This window comes from Eleutherodactylus coqui, chromosome 5 (genome assembly GCF_035609145.1).
Source record: "Eleutherodactylus coqui strain aEleCoq1 chromosome 5, aEleCoq1.hap1, whole genome shotgun sequence".
In the NCBI taxonomy this organism is placed as follows: Eukaryota; Metazoa; Chordata; class Amphibia; order Anura; family Eleutherodactylidae; genus Eleutherodactylus; species Eleutherodactylus coqui.
Window position 1 is genome coordinate 256,948,690 of NC_089841.1, and position 17,270 is coordinate 256,965,959.

At 42.8% G+C, this 17,270-nt stretch overlaps 1 protein-coding gene across 2 annotated transcripts in view; it reads right to left on the reverse strand.

Annotated features, from left to right (window-relative positions):
• The window catches only part of UPF1 (UPF1 RNA helicase and ATPase), a 112,848-nt gene that overhangs the window by 12,820 nt on the left and 82,758 nt on the right, over nt 1-17,270 (reverse strand). For both annotated transcript variants that reach the window (XM_066604564.1, XM_066604563.1), the window contains exons 13-20: nt 12,046-12,160; nt 5,367-5,510; nt 4,956-5,169; nt 4,753-4,870; nt 4,497-4,653; nt 4,250-4,392; nt 3,787-3,961; nt 3,490-3,571 (exon numbers count right to left, since the gene is read on the reverse strand). In XM_066604564.1, the coding sequence (XP_066460661.1) occupies nt 3,490-3,571; nt 3,787-3,961; nt 4,250-4,392; nt 4,497-4,653; nt 4,753-4,870; nt 4,956-5,169; nt 5,367-5,510; nt 12,046-12,160 (1,148 nt within the window). The remainder of the gene's footprint in view (nt 1-3,489; nt 3,572-3,786; nt 3,962-4,249; nt 4,393-4,496; nt 4,654-4,752; nt 4,871-4,955; nt 5,170-5,366; nt 5,511-12,045; nt 12,161-17,270) is intronic.

The window sequence follows — 17,270 nt, forward strand, 5'->3', positions numbered from 1 at the left end:
CATGCTGGCTCTGGTTAATTACTCCATTCTCATCCAAGCACTTGCACTTCCGCTTCTGGAGCGGAAGGATATTACAGAATATAAATCTTAGGTTAATTGTTAATCCGGGTATACAGGCAGGTAGGAAATATTAGGTGTTGATCCAGGGAACAGTCTGATTGCCATTAGGGAGTCGGGAAGGAATTTTTCCCCCAAAATAACTAATTGGCTTCTGCTCTTTTGGGGTTTTTTGCCTTCCTCTGGAACACAGGAGGATAAACAACCTAGACTAGATGGACATTGTCTTCATTCGGCCTTACAAACTACGTTACTATGTATACATGCTGTTTAATAATCTGTTCATAGATCTTTCCTGGTATAGAAGTTCATTAAAATCAGCCTGTCTGAAATCCAACCCTGAAGTTAGTCCTCTAACATCTTCCGCCCTTGTTATCAAAGATTCAAGGGCAGTTAGAGGTGGCCTAACAAGGTACTTGAGCCTCCATGCCCCCGTATCACATCTTGTATCCAACCTAAACACAGTACAAGAGGGTACTAGAGCCTTCATGCCATCCAGTGTCACATCTTTTATCCAAGCTAGAGGCAGCACAACAGGGTACTAGAGCCTCCATGCCTGCCCATATCACATCTTGTATCCAAGTTGGAGGCGGTACAAGAGGGTACTAGAGTCTCCATTGACACCCGTATCACATCTTCTATCCAAGCTAGAGGCAGTACAACAGGGTACTAGAGCCTCCCTGCCCGTATCACATCTTGTATGCAAACTAGAGGCAGCACAACAGGGTATTAGAGTCTACATGCCGGTCCGTATCACATCTTTCTAGACCATGGAGTGAATTACCTATATGATGGACTGTTGCTAGACGGGTTACACCTTACAAAAACAGTTAAGCATATATTTGGTGGGTGCCTTGAGCTTTCAACAGAACATGGGAAGGGAAGTGAAAGGCCAGGTAAAAACATACAGCTAATTGATACATTTGAGAAACTCACTATTAGAAGTGGAAAAAACAAAAACAAAAAATTCAGAAGGAAAGTAAAGGAGCAAGAGACAGCGATCACAAACTAAATTGTTCTTACACAAATGCAGAGAGCATGGGAAACAAACAAGGAGAATTGGATTCCCTAACATAGGAAGAGAAATATCTATTAAAGTGGGGCGCCCATTTAAAAAAAGAAAAGACAGAAAAACTGAAGCAATTTCAGAAGAGAGTTACCAAGATGGTGAACAGTCTGCAAATCATGCCCTATGAGGAATGGTGAAAGGATCTGGAAAGGTTTAGCTTGCAAAAAAGAAGGCTGAGAGGAGACTTAATAGCGGTCTACAAATATCTGAAGGACTGTCACACTGCAGAGGGATCAGCCCTATTCTCATTTGCACAAGGAAAGACTAAAAGCAATGGGATGAAACTGAAAGGGAGGAGACACAAATTAGATAACACTGGCCAACACATATTTTGGTGCAGAGCGTTTGATAGCGGACCTAAGGTATATTTCGTGTGCTGATTTTAAATATGCCATCCATTTTCCCCTATCAGCTCTAGTTTCTGTGATATAGGCACCTACTGAATTTTATTACCCTATTCCATATTACACATATGATCGATATAATTAAACAAATATCGTACAAATGAGTGTTACTTTCTACAATATTGTGATGCAAGGAACAAAACAAAGTAGACTATGTAACAATTTATTATTCCAAATAATGAAAATTAAACTTTTGCACCCGGGCCCCTGAGCCTTTAGGTACACTCCTGAACACAACGATTGTATAGCTATAAAACCCCACAACACCTTGGGCGACAAATGTACACAACCGTTCCTCACAACTGGTTGTGACAAACTAAATGTACTAATAAGATTGGTGATGTGACACGGCGAGGCTGGCCATGTGCATTCGCCAAAACTATAGCTGATGGAGAGAAACTGTTTGCATATTCGTAAATAATAGGCCAAATATACACTTAATCAGGTGTAACATTTCTGGCACCAAAAATTTTTTACAATTTTGTTGGCCAGTGTAATAGAAGAAACTTTCTGACAGTGAGGAAGATCAATGAGTGGAACAGGTTACCACAGGAGGTGGAGAGTTCTTTCATGGAAGTGTTCAAACAAAAGCTGGACAAATATCTGTCTGAGATGATTTAGTGATCCTGCAATGAACAGGGGGTTGGACCCGATGACCCTGGAGGTCCCTTCCAACTCTACCATTCTATAATTCTATCTTGTATCCAAGCTAGAGGCAGTACACCAGGGTACTAGAGCCTCCATGCCCGGTCGTATCACATGTTGTATCCAAGCTACAGGCAGTAAACAGGGTATTAAAGCCTCCAAACAAGGCGGTCAGTTCTCTACCATAAATTCTTTTTTTGCTCTATTATAATCACCTAGTCATATCAATGTTACCATCACACATAAAAAAGTTTTATCCCATCCGACAACAACTTCTAGGTGTTTGTGACAATGAATGTGTGTATTAATCTCTTATAGATTAAAAAACAAAAACAACATTTGCAAGATTTTGATTCTCTTAGGCTGGGTTCACACACGGCAGATTCCCGACGTAAATGTCGCAGTTTAGCCGCAGCGAAAAACCGCGGCATTTCCACCAGGAGGACCGCAGCGGCCTTGAAGCGGCCCGGCCGCTCGCTCCTCCGCTGCGGCCGGCGCTTCCATAGAGGAGAGCACGGCCACAGCGGGGAAAAAAAACAGACATGCTGCGTTCGGCAAATCCGCGCCGCAGCGGATTTGCCGTCCCGTGTGGATGAGATTTCTGAGAAATCTCGTCCAGGCCGCATGCGGATTTGCCGCGGCGAAATTCCGCACGGAATTTCCGCGGCAAATCCGCCCTGTGTGAACCCAGCCGTAGGGTTTTGACAGAGGAGTGTATGTGCAAATACACTCGGCACAATGGAGTGCATTTGCGCAAGAACATGTTTGGAGATTGCAATACACGTGTGTCAGTGCATAGTAATGGAATTCTTGCGCTTACAAGGCCAGTTCAGAAGCCCACACAATCTACTCCCTTTTCATGGAGTTGGATGGCTATTTAATACCGAATAAGGGCCAGCTGTCTCTTCCCTGTCAGGGTCACACCCTCCCCAACCTCCCCCTTTTCTTAACCTGCCATAGACTTCTACGTAGGACCTATCTTTTCTCATGCGATCAATGGGTTCACTTCATCACATTTTACGGGCGCGTATTTCACGCGCGCAAAAAAAGTTAGTCTGTTGAAGCTCTTACTGAATAGACTGGTAACGAGTTTTTTTTTTAAATTATTATTTTGACTGGTCTTTAAGAAATAGTCATTCTGGTAAGGTGGTTTCAGTGTCGTATCTCAAAGATAGTCTTGCTTGCTGGAAGAATTATAACTCAGTATACGAAGTCTGAAGTTAAAAGTATTAGGAAATATTCTCTAGACAGGTTTATGATCTATAGTCAACATGCCTAAAATACTAAAAAAATTCTGGAGACCTATTCGTTTACCTTGACTACTCCGGTCATACACAGATCCAGGGATTATTGCTTCACGGGCATCATACATAGCTGTGGTCATAAACCGTGCCCCCTGGAATAAAGTCAAAACTGTTACTATAATAGTCAAAAGGCGTGGTCAGGTGGGGGTGGGTGCAAATACAAAGCACAAGAAAAAAAAACACAAAAACATATCTAGAAGTGCATTAACTCTAATGTAGGCAATCCTTCTCAGATATAAGAAACGCAGGTCCTGTCCTTATGCAACTTAGACAAGTGTATTAAGGTTCCACGAGGGCAGATACTTACAGGATTAATGGTGTTTACAAGTTTTCGAGGTTTGCTGAACTGCATGAGACTCTCCCTAAGATTGTTCAGTGGTCCTTCAACAAGGACTTTTTGTTCCTTGTAGTAATTTAGAAGGTGGTTCCATAGCGGCTGCTTTGAAAGGGCCTTTGGGTTGCCGACAATTATTACACCATACCTAGAAAGATAGGACATATTACACAGCAAGTAAAGAAATTAGAGGTTACAATTTTAGCACTAATTCCTGATTAAACAGGGGTAAATCTACACAATCTAGGTTTGACAGTTCCAGAGGAACATCCGAGACCCCAAAGACTAAACCTTACATAGCTTAGATAACTGTGTTTTTGCAGTTAACTAGCATTTAAACAATTTTAGGAGAAGACAAGATGTACAAGAGCGTCTCACTACCTTCATGGGTTACCAAGATGGGTTTTTCTATATTACTAGATCACCGGAGATTTACCTTGCTCTAGTTAATGCCACATTCAAACGACGGGGATCGTTCAGGAAACCAATTCCCTGGTGTTCATTTGCACGGACACAAGAAAGGATAATAAAATCTTTTTCTCTTCCTTGAAAAGCATCTACACTAGCAATTTCCACCTCCTAAAAATTAAAAAACAAACAGTCAACAACCAAGTGCTGCCTAAAATAGATGAGAATGCATTATGAAAAATCTGATATAATACTGTACATTGGGGCTATTGTACCTGGTAGAGTTTAGTGTGCAAAGAGCCACTGAACTGCATGTACTGAACCAAGTAGGACCTCTGCCCTTCATATGGAGTAATTATACCAATCTGATCTGGCTTCGCACCGGCCTTCAAAAGCTTGGTAGTAATTTTCTCAACATTAGCAGCTTCTGTCCTGAAAGAGACCACAAGTTGCACGTAATCAATACCGCCACTGAATGTGGGCTGCAGACCCAAATTAAAAGCACAGACGACCAAACAAGTCTTCATTTACCTGTTCAGGTAAGAGGTCCCAGAACTAGCAATCTCTTCTTGCCCCTGGGTAACGTAAAAAAACATTGGCTTGTCTGGTTGTGGCCACTGAAAGTCAAATCCTTTCTTCACACGATCGGCTAGATAGATAGAAAAAGTGTGTGTGATATTACTGTTATTTCCAACTGAGTAGCATAAAATGACTTCACTTCGCAGTTGCATTACCTGCAGTGACTCCATTCTGTAGGGAACCTTCATAGAAGATGTTTGATGGGAAAGCACTAAGGGCAGGATGCATCCTGTATTGTACCTGAAGGCGAATTGGTCTGATTCCAAGAACGACAAGTCTCTCAAACAGAGACTGAGACAGCCCAGCTTTTGCAGCTTTTTTACACATCACGACTGGACCAAGCTGACAGTGATCTCCTACAAGTATTAGCTTAAAACAAAAACAAGTTCTATACAGTTATCATACAAAGTTGTATTACACTTCTCGATGTATGCTGCACTCAAATCCATACATTCCTATGATAGTACGATACAGAAAACACTAGAACTAATCCCAAAACACAAAAGATACAGTAGTTTCACCAAGTGCAAGTAGTGTATCCTATAACATCTGCTGAAGTCACTCACCTGCTTTGCTCCCAGGACAACGGGCACCATACATTCAGGCTCAGTGGCTTGAGTACTTTCATCAATCAAAATTGAACGGAATTGCATTTTAGCAAGTCTAGGATCTCCTGCTCCGACACACGTGCAACAAATCACATCAGCATTCTGCAATTAGGAATAAAACAGTCATATTATTTGTGGTCTAGTGTACACTTCCTGCTACTTAACGCCTTAGTGACCAAGCCTGTTTGCACCTTAATGACTTGGCCAAATTATGGAAATTTGACGTGTCACTTTAACATAGAAAAATGCAAGTAAGGGAGATGAAACAATACAGTTTTCATCTCCCTTATTTGCATATTACCTAGAGGAGCGTAAATGGCCTTTTAGGTCTCCTCACTCACTGTCTAGGTGCTCTCCCTAAGGATAAAAGTTTCTGACTAACAGAATAAAGCCATAAAGATTTTGCATATCCAAGTGATTCTGACATTTTTCAGCACATATTGCACTTCATTTAGGCTGCCTGCAGACGGCTGGGTCGGATCCCGCTGTGAGAATTCTTGCAGCGGGATGCGGACACGTGCCCCTGCAGCGACCTGTGGCTCAGCCGCTTCAGTCGTCAGCTCTGCTCCGCTATGTGCCGGCTGCAGAGTCTGCGAGACCCGCACAGAAATAGAACATGCTGCGATTTGATTTCCGTACGTGTTTTTACGCGGACAAATCGCGGCTGTGTGCATAGGATTGCATTACATAATGCAATCCTATGGCAGCAGACATGGGCAGAAATTCTGCGGAAAAGCCCGCCGCGGAATTTCCGCCCGTGTGCAGGGGGCCTTGGGCGGTAAAAATAGACAGATAGAAGCAGTTATTTTTTCACATTTTCAGCTGCAATATGTCAAATATGTTCTAACATACTGTCCAAATTATTGCTAAGATATAGAACATTATGTTAGGCTGAATGAAAACAATGTCCATCCAGCTTAGCCTGTCCAGCCATTTCGCTCATTTGGAGGAAAAAAAATTCCTTCCTGACTCCATAATGGCAGCCACAGTAATCCCTGAAGCAACATTTGAGATCAACAACCCCGCTGTTCACCTAATGTCTATGTCCTGTAAAATAGCGTTCTAGAAAGACATGTAGTCTTCTCAAACTCCTATATCGATTTTGCCATCACCACATCCTCAGTCAGAGTTACAGTCTCACTGCTCTTACAGTAAAGAACTCATTTCTGTGTTGGTGATTAAACTTGCTTACTTCTAGGCGTAGCGGATGCCCTCTTGTTACCGTCGCAGTCCTGGATATAAGCAGATCATGGGAGAGATCCTTGTATTGTCCCCTAATGTATTTATACAGAGTTATTTGATCGCCCCCTTAGCAGTTTTTTCCAGGGTAAATAATCCCAATTTTGTTAGCATCTCTGGGTATTCCAGTCCTCTCATTCAGTTTATTAATTTAGTTGCCCTTCTTTGCACCCCTTCAAGCACTGCAACATCTTTCCTGAGCACCGGTGACCAGAACTGTACGCAGTATTCCATGTGGGGCCTGACAAGTGCCTTATATAGTGGGAGGATAATGTTCTCGCCCCTCACCCCTGTGCCTCTCAATGCACCCCAAGACTATTTGCTTTTGCAGCAGCTGACTGGCATAGATTGCTCCAGTTAAATCTACAGCCCACTAGTACCCCCAGGTCTTTTACCATCTCACTTTTCCCTAGCAGTACCCAATTTAGAGTATATTGGTGACATCCGTTTCTCCTGCCCATGTGCAAAACCTTACATTTATCAACATTGCACTTTTTGCCATTTTTCTACCCAAGCCCCCAGTTTATCTAAGTTCTTTTGTAGCCGTACATTGTCCTCCGTTGTATTAATCACCTTGCATAATTTCATATCATCTGCAAATACTGATATTTTACTCTGCAGCCCCTCTATCAGGTTGTTGATAAATATATTAAACAGAATGGGGCCTAGTACTTAACCCTCTGGCACCCCCTAGCAACGGTGGCCCAATCAGAGTATGAACCATTTATTACCACCCTCTGCTCTCTATCTCTGAGCCAATTCTTTACCCAGATACACACGTTTTCACCCAGACTGAGCTGTCTCATTTTATATATCAGCCTATTATGTGGCACAGTGTCAAATGCTTTAGAGAAATCCAAATATACGACATCAATAGACTCTCCCAGGTCCAGCCTAGAGCTTACTTCATTGTAGAAGCTGATCAAATTGGTCCGACATGGTCGACCCCTCATGAACCCATGCTGCTGAGGGGTTATAACTGTTCTTCTTGAGGCATTCTTCGATGGCGTCTCTCAAACTCCTCAAATATTTTTCCAATTATTGAAGTGAGACTTACTGGCCTGTAGTTACAAGGCTCTCTTTTGGACCCCCTTTTGTATTTTGGAGCCACATTGGCAATGCGCCAATCCAATGGTACAACACCGGTCTCTCAGTGGTACAATGTGTTCGTCTGTTTAGTTTTTTTTAACCATTTAGGAGACGTACAAATTTAACATTAATTAGAAAAAAGCCAAGCCAAGCCTGCAAAGGCTCAGTTGTCAGAATGATAGTTACCCCCACAAATGACCCCATTAAAAAAAAACAACCCTGTAATGTATTCACCGAGGTGTCATGAGTATTTTGACCTTAGTTTTCACCAGGAGTTAATACAATTTAGGGGAGAAAAAAATTAAAATTCTATATTTGCCAAAACATGAAATTTTAAGAAAGTTTTTCTCTGTAGTGCACATGAAAATAAGGACTTGCACCCCAAAATAGAAACCCCTGTTTATCCGGTCTTTCAGAAATATACCCATTGTGGCTCTGAATTTATGTCTGTATGCACAACGGGGCCCAAACCAAAAGAACCAGTCAGTGATTTTCAGAACAGGCCCCACTGCACACTTGTAGACCCCTTGAGCAGCCAAAGTGACAGAACTCCCACAAATGACCCCATTTTGAAAAATAGACCCCTTAACAAATTCATCTAGGCGTGAAGTATTTTGACCCCATTGTTTTTGAATGAATCTAACCAAAGCAGAAGGAAAAAAATTACGATTTTCAATTTTTGGGCAATTGTGTCATTTTGAAAACAATGTTTTTGCACAGCACACACTTGAATGAAGACTTTCGCACCAACAAGATACCCCTGTTTATCTGTGTTCAGAAACCTATCCATTGTGGCCTTAATCTGCTCAGAGGAGACATGGCTAGTCCTATAAATGGAGGGAACACCCATTAGATTTCAGAGAACTACTGAATTCCAGGCCCCACACTATGTGGTATGTCTGCAAACAGGGGTAATTACAGAGGCCTGGTTGGGATGGGCCCATAAAACCAGATATCCCTCCTCCTCCCATGCTTGCTGCAAACCCACCCAACTCTTTTTTGGGGGGCATTTCTTGATCTTAGTGGCAGGGATGAGGCCTTAAGTCAGAAGGAGGACTACTGAGAGGGTTCCTTCATATGTGGGATATGTAATTGTAAGGATGGTTTCACATAGGCAATCCTGATATCGCCCCAAGAAAATTACTTTTAATATATTCTATGTGTTACTATGTTTTGACCCTGTAGTGGCCTGAAAAAAAGGCACTACATAGCACTGTTTAGTTAAGGGGACAGTAATATAATAACCGGCCCTAGGGTTTAATCTGAGCCCGTTTACACAAGGGATGCAGGAAACCTAGCAACCAGTTAGGATGTTTATTAACCAGCTGCACAATATAGAAAAAACTCAGAAGACGCAGGTAGCCTAGCACCCACATAGGCTGTGATGTGCAGTTCACCCGCTCACGGCTCTATGTGCTTGCTGCCGGCCAATTGGCACATGCGCAGAGTGGAGCCAGCGCGTCACCAGTGACGTTTCTGTGAGGGCCTCTGCGAGGCTCGCACAGAAATAGGACATGCCGCGATTTACCGTGCGAGATTTCACGCGGTCAAATCGCGGCTGTCTGCACAGGATTGCATCTAATGCAATCCTATGGCAGCGGGCAAGGGCGCAGAATTTCCGCCCGTGCGCATTTGGCCTGAGTTAGACACAGGTGTCTGCAGTTTTGCAATTTATGTATCACTAGCTTATATACCCGGCTTCGCCCAAGTTAATTTGGTACTGGTGTTTATCTGGTGTTCACACGGAAAAGCTTATGAAGTCGTCGTTACTTTAGAGATACCGAGGAAAAAATTATGTTCACCATTTTGCATGGTTCTTTGCGTTACCCAAGAAACACCACGGGGAGGTAACCATGCGACGTTTCCTTTATATAAAAAGACATTGGGAAATGAGAGAATTCGATTCCGTACGTAAAATTTGGATGCTAATTCTTTAGCGCTTAGAATTGAATAATCGAGTTGGGACCCATTAACTTTTGCTATTTTGGACACAATCTACACTTGTGCCATATTTCATGCTTCTACGACATTGGGAAGTTGGAGAATTAGTGGTGAGTTAGTCAGTGAGGGCTTTCGTAATATATACACACACACTGAAAGTTTTGAAGAAAACTACCTCATCTCACTGCCTTATTCAATAATACCGATTTTACAACAAATGAAGCAAAATATCTGACTCCATGTATTATTCCACACCTCACCACTCACAACTACAAATTGTGCCCAAGGGCACTGGTGTCCGGATAAGACAAATCACAATTGCCAGCCACAAAGAATAATAAAATAGTGCTTGGGGCTGGTATGACAGCTACAAAACACGACAAAACTCCCTAAGGGACCAGAAACTTTAGGTATTTTACCCATGTGGTGGTTTGACTGCGCAATTTTTTTTTCAAGCTGCCAAAATTATTTTTGTTGTGTTTTTTTCCCCGTGACCTAAAGGGCGATTTTTAAAAAAAATATATATTTTCTTTTCACTGCCTTTTCTGATTTTTAGTTTTACTGAGGGTAAATCGATAAGAAAAAAATTATATATTAGAAAAATATATATATTAAAAAAAAATAAAAAAAATAAATTATAATCTATTTATAATTTTTTTAATATATATAATTTTTTTTAATATATATTTTTCTAATATATCTATATATTTTTTTTCTTCATTTATAATTTTAAAATGAGTATATTTACGTTAAAAATGTATGGGGATGAGTTCCTCATTTTCTTTAGGACATTTTGATAGTTTAGGATTACGGGGCACATATTGCAATGGTCTTGGTTGGCGTCAGCGCAATTTATACTTAAGGTCTATATTATATACATTATATTTATACTTAATGTATATATTTTTACTTTATTCTGTTAATTATTTTTTTTCACTTATTTTTGTAACTTTTTTTTTACCATATATGTCCACCATGACGTCATAAGATGTCTGGGGGTCAATCACATTGTATTTTTTTTTTCATTTTGTACTTTTCCACTGTAGCTAGAGCATCCGTAGGAGCAAAATCCATATGAGCCCCCCTATAGGGACAATCACTGGCAGAGCTGATTAAGGTCTGGTAGGACTCTGCAGCTCTGCTCTAATAGGGGGCACCCAGGGGTCAGGTTACTGCCAGGTCACATAGTGGAAGTAATACTTCCACTCACACTTTAGCACATGGTGCTTATTGAGCACCATATAGCCTGGAAAGGAAAAGGCAGTAGTGTTTAAAAACAGCTTCACCCTTCTCCTCTGGGCCCTCATCAGTGTCTGACAGCAGAGGACAGACACTGCTCCTGCTAGACTGCAGGAGCAGAGGCTTTAATCCCACGCCGTACTTTTGCCATCGGCTGGCATTAAAGCCCAGAGACAAGCACCACATATTTACCATGCTTGGTCCTTAAGGGGTTAAGTGCTCCCTGTATTTTGTGGTGTGTTGATGAATTCTACCATGTGTACATCATTCAGCATAGTCACTTTTAGCATTTACATGCCATTTACATGATTCTGTTTCTTGTCAAGACAACATAGTAATTTCCCAACTTCCCGCTCACTGGACTGCATGCCTAGTTAACGCATTTTTCTGTTCGCGCTGGAGGGCACACAATACCGCAGGCGTAGGTTGGCGATCCATTCTAGGGCATTGGAACGTACATTTCCTTTAGCGACTGCGTGTTTCCTGACCCATGGCAAACTTGCGCAACATAGTAAAGGCAAGTACGCTAAACCCCTCCTTCGCTACTACTGATGAATACAGGGTAATGCACTCTTTAAATTTGCACCATTCTATGTATTTTGTATTAAAAATCAAGCTCTATTTCACACCATATGAATCAGGAACTTTGATATTGTCTGGTGACAGCTTCTTTAGCGGTCCTGGAGACTAGGGGCATTTATGGCAGTCCCTTAACCCCCCACTGTAGTAAGTTCCTCTTTATTATATGGACCACATATTGCTTTTACAGTCAAGCTTGGAGTGATGGAACTTAGATCGCGGCAGGGAAGGGGTTAACAGCGGGGGGCGCATCTCCGATGCCCCCCCGCTGTTGCAGCAGGACGCCGGCTGTGACTGACAGCCGGCTCCCGCTGCGGGATCACATAAGATCCCGCGCTATCTCCAGGACGTAAGTTTACGTCCTGTTGCGGGAAGTACCAAGCTGCCAGGACGTAAACTTACGCCCTGCAGCGGGAAGGGGTTAATGCTCTCAGCAGAGCTCCAGTTTATAGTATAGGAGTGTCCACTCACAGCAACTAAGTTCATGCAAGCTTATAACTGAGTGCAAACGTCAAGGGTTTAATCATTCGAATACAACTGCTGATTGTACCATAAGTAATTCTCTTTCTGCTGTTCTTTTAAGAGCTCTGTATCGTTTCTCATCAGCGGAAGACAGCTCTCCGGTCTCATCTTTCAACTGCTGCAATTTCTGGAGTTCGGGCATGCTACAAAGAATAAAATAAAAAAAAAAAAGTAACAAAGGTTAGTCTAGAGCAAGTAATGATCCAATGCAAGAAGCGAAATATGCACTGCAGCTCTGAACCCATGTTCCAATGCTTAGCATTAAAAGCAAGTGTGTCAAACATTCTGCACACCGAGCTAATACTTAAAGGGGTTGTCCCGAGGCAGCAAGTGGGTCTGTACACTTCTGCATGGCCATAATAATGCACTTTGTAATGTACATTGTGCATTAATTATGAGCCATGCAGAAGTTATAAAAAGTTTTATACTTACCTGTTCCGTTGCTGGCGTCCTCGTCTCCATGGTGCCGACTAATTTTCGCCCTCCGATGGCCAAATTAGCCGCGCTTGCGCAGTCCGGGTCTTCTCCTCTTCTCTATGGGGCTCCGTGTAGCTCCGTGTAGCTCCGCCCCGTCACGTGCCGATTCCAGCCAATCAGGAGGCTGGAATCGGCAATGGACCGCACAGAAGAGCTGCGGTCCACGGAGGAAGAGGCCATCTTCAGCGGTGAGTAGAGAAGTCACCGGAGCGCGGGGATTCAGGTAAGCGCTCCGGTGAGCTTTCTTTACCTCCCTGCATCGGGGTTGTCTCGCGCCGAACGGGGGGGGGGGGGTTGAAAAAAAAAAAAACCCGTTTCGGCGCGGGACATCTCCTTTAACTCTTTCCAATCCAATTTGTATCCTGGTTTTCCTAGGGGGCTTACTCTTTTTCTGCTGTTATACAACGGCGCTATATGCTGGCTAAAGCCAGTACTGCATGAGTTGATATATTGGATAGGCTCCAACAGCAGAGAGGCTGGCAATATACAGTAAGAACCCCGACGGACGTCTTTCAATATCGGAGCCATACAGCCTTAAATCATAATGTCTTCAGGAGGTCAGACAGTGGATTGGAAAGGGTTAAAAATAAACATAAGAATCATAGAATAGTAGCGTTGGAAGGACCTTTAAGGTCATCTTGTCAACCCCCCTGCTCAGTGCAGGATTCACTAAATCATCCGAGACAGATATTTGTCCAGCCTTTGTTTGAACACTTCCATTGAAGGAGAACTCACCACCTTCCGTGGTAACCTGTTCCACTCATTGATCACCCTCACTGACAGAAGGTTTTTTTCTAATATCTGATTTGTGTCCCCTCCCTTTCAGTTTCATCCCATTGCTATTAGTATTTCCTTGTGCAGATGAGAATAGGACTGAACCCTCTGCACTGTGACAGCCCTTCAGATTTTTGTAGATAGCTATTAAGTCTCCTCTCAGCCTCACGTGATCTAGATCTATGCTTCTCTTAATACATGCCAGAATTGTGTTTGCCTTTTTGGCTGCTCCATCACTTTGTTGCTCACTCAGCCAGTTATCACATCACTCAGCCAGTTGTGAATCCACCTAACAGTTGCCTTGTCAATCCCATATTTGTATGGTATGAGATACTTTGTCAAATGCTTTACTAAAGTCAAGATATACTATATCCACCGCATTTCCCTGTTCAACCCAGTAGGTGATACTATCATAGAAGGAAATTAGATTAGTCTGGCATGACTTGTTTGTTACAAACCCATGCTCGCTCTGGTTAATTACTCCATTTTCATCCAAGTACTTGCATACATGCTGTTTAATAATTTGTTCAAAGATCTTTCCCGGTATAGAAGTCAGGCTCACAGGCCTGTAGTTTACTGGATCCACCTTCTTCCCTTTTTTGAAGATAGGGACAACATTTGCCCTTTTCCAATCTTCTGGGACTTCTCCTGTTCTCCAGGCATTTTCAAAGATTATGGCGAGTGGTTCAGCAATTACCTCCGCTGCTTCCTTTAGTATCCTAGGATGTAATTCATCTGGACCTTGAGACTTGAATTCATTTAAGTTAGCTAAGTGTTCCCTCACCATCTCTCTGCTTATAGATAGCCTGCATTCTTTTATTGCCCCAACAGCACAAGGAAGATCAGTTGATGTTCAATCTACTTTCTGAGAGAAAACAGATACAATATAAGAATTTAAAAGTTCGACCTTCTCAACATCATTCTTAACCAATTCACCATTTTCATCCTTGTAAGTATCCAATAGCATCTTTGACTTTTCTTTTGCTTTTGACATACCCACCAAAATCATTTTTTATTGCTCTTGGCCTCTAAAGCAAGCCTCAATTCATTATTAGCTTTAGCTCTTCTGACACTTGCCCTACAGCTTCTGCAGACCGCATTATATTCTTCTTTAGATATCCCCCCCCCCCCTTTCCATTTGATAAACATTTTTATTCCAGTTTAACATGTGTGCAAGTTCTGTGGTCATCCATCTTGGTCTTTTTAAATCCTTCCCATTATTTCGTCTTTTAGGGATTAGCGATTGTGCTTTGAGAATCCCATTTAAAACATAAATGGCAATGATGTGTCAGTAAAAGTAAAAACCATTAAAACTGTTCTTCATCTTGCAGGTTTACAGCTGTAGGTGGTTATGCCCCCCTTACCCCCTTAAAAAAATAAAAATTCTCCCCAAAAAACGTGAAATATATTTAAAAAAAATTTATATATAAAAAGTAATATTACTAATATTACCACTACTACTGCTACTAATAATACACAATCAAGATGCATGTACCTCAAAAAAGAACCAAAAAAATGTAATGCGTCTAATAGGACTAGTTTTATTTTTTGGTTAGTTTTTGTTTGTCACAATCTTCATTAAACAATCCTGAAATATTGCAGCTTTCACTCTTGCCATTGAGAACCATAATACACTGGCACTTCCCATTTTGTAGAGATCACTATTCAGCATTTGTCATCACACGATCATCGTTCAGCTCATCGTCCATTGTTAATGCTGCATATGCCGCTGGGCGATGACCTGATCGCTGAGTGTAAATAGCAGCCCTTCAGTACTGAACGGCCGCTATGTTAAGCCAATGGAGAGGGGCGGGGGAGAGGTCGGAGTGATATTTCCTGCAGCTTCCCCGCCCCGGTTGGCTGCTCTGTGAGCACGGGATGGGAGCGAGTGTATGCAGGGACAAGTGTCAGGCATCATTTGCCCAACACTCGTCCCTTTTAAATGGGTGTTAAGGGATAATCCCTTAATTGTGAGATTCTCTGGGTTGAAGCCCCAGATGGAGACATCTGAGAAGCCCCCTGCCATTAACAGTGTCAGTATCAAAGCAATCTCACTGTCCATTGTCTTATATCAAATGAGTATGGCACTTACTAATATTTTCAGCAATAGTCTGTGTACAAGTAAAGCTATAGAAGAGAAACGTAGAAATAGAAAGTAAGAGGTTAGAGGAGAGAAAGGGAGGTAAGGTAAAGGGAAAGAGGAATAAGGGAATGAGGGGGAAGAGGTAAACACCCGAGAGACCGGATGCTTGCTTGCCCCCAGGATTTGCTCGCCTATTCCAACAATTCCTGGAACTCTGCTGACTCTAGAAAGAGGGACCAGGTCATCTACTTTCCCAGAGAATCCCCACCTTCTGGATGGCCTGCTGCATCCAGGAAGGAAAGGGGAGGGGGGGGGGGGGTTGAGTGCTCCTGCAGAGCCTGGGGATCACGGCCCTTGCTGCTGTGAGAAAATAACGCAGGCGGCTTTAAAAAAAAAAAAAAAAATTATTATTGTTGACAAGCTCCTAGGGATAATGGAGAGCAGTGCCAGCTGTGGTGTTCGCGTGACCATTCCATGTGTCACCCTCTCATACACGGAGAACACATCTTCCTAGAAGGGCTTCAGGTCCGGGCATTTCCACCAAATGTATAGCATGGTTCCCACCGCAGAATTGCATCGCCAACACTGGTCCGAAATTGATGGGTATATTCGATGGAGTAGGATCGGACACCTGCACCCTCTGGAAAGAATTTTGTAGTTTTTCTCCTGGGCCGCGCACGCCACTGGCAGTTTGTGTGAGAGCAGATATGTCCTGTCTCAATAAGAGCCTGGTATCGGAGTGGCAACTTCTCTCTCCCAACTGAGGACAAAAGAGTGAAAGTCTGAGGTGGAGCTACCCAGCAGTATACTATATATTCTTGAGAGGCCATGAGGAGGGAGGAATTCCCATAGACACTGGTATTGTATCGCTGTGGGGGCTTTCCCCAGCTAAAAGAGTTCTTTTTGGGAGTTAAGAAAGGCTGATAGCTGCCTATATTCGAACCATGTGTATTTTGTCTGGGTATCTAGGCTGGAGTGTGGGTAGTAAAGGCAGGACCCCATTTGGGGCTACCTCTCATCTTTACATTGTCAGCAGCCTTCCAGCATATAAATTTGTCTATGCATTGTCTGGGAGTTGAAGGGGGGGGGGGGGACCATACCATACATCTAGGCAGTTCATTGCAAGTGGGGAGTGTGGTGTCGAGGGCGGGGGGTGGGGGGGTGCTAGCCCTAGGGGACAGCCAGGGTAGGGTCTAGATATTAAGTTCAATCACGGCTCTCCATCTCCACCCATTGCTTGGATCCTGAATAGAAATGCCATTTGAACAGTCTAGCGAGTATGACTGCTGCATAGTAAAGCTTAGGGTCTGGTGCCCCCACCCCTCCACATAACCTATGTCGAGATAGAGTGCAGTAGCTCAGCCTACTTCCTATTCCCCTTCAAACAAATCTGCAAAGACTGTCTGAACTCATCTAAGGTACTGCGCTGGGACTCTAATAGGGAGCGTCTGGAAGAGATAGAGGAACCACATCCATTTTAAGAACGTTGAATTATCCAAACCAGGAAAAGAAAACGCTTTTTTCTTGGCATAGTCATTCGGCTCTCAGATTGTTTTCTCCAGTATTGGCGTGTAATTTAATTGGGACATTTCAGCAGATGTGTGTATAACTAGATACTTCAGGGAGGAGGACCTCCTTTGCCAGGAGGGATATGTTCAGAGCTTCGGTCTTTCCTATACCTCTTCGGCACTGGTGTCCAGATCTGTACACAGTATTCCCTGTGAGGCCTGACAAGTGCCTTATATAGTGGAAGAATAATGCTAGTATACCTCTTAATGCACCCCAAGATTTTACTTTGGCAGCAGCTTGCTCCAGTTAAATCTACAGTTCACTAGTACCCCCAGGTCTTTTTCCACATCACTTTTCTCTAGCAGTACCACATTTAGTGTGTATTGGTGACATCTGTTTACATTTATTGA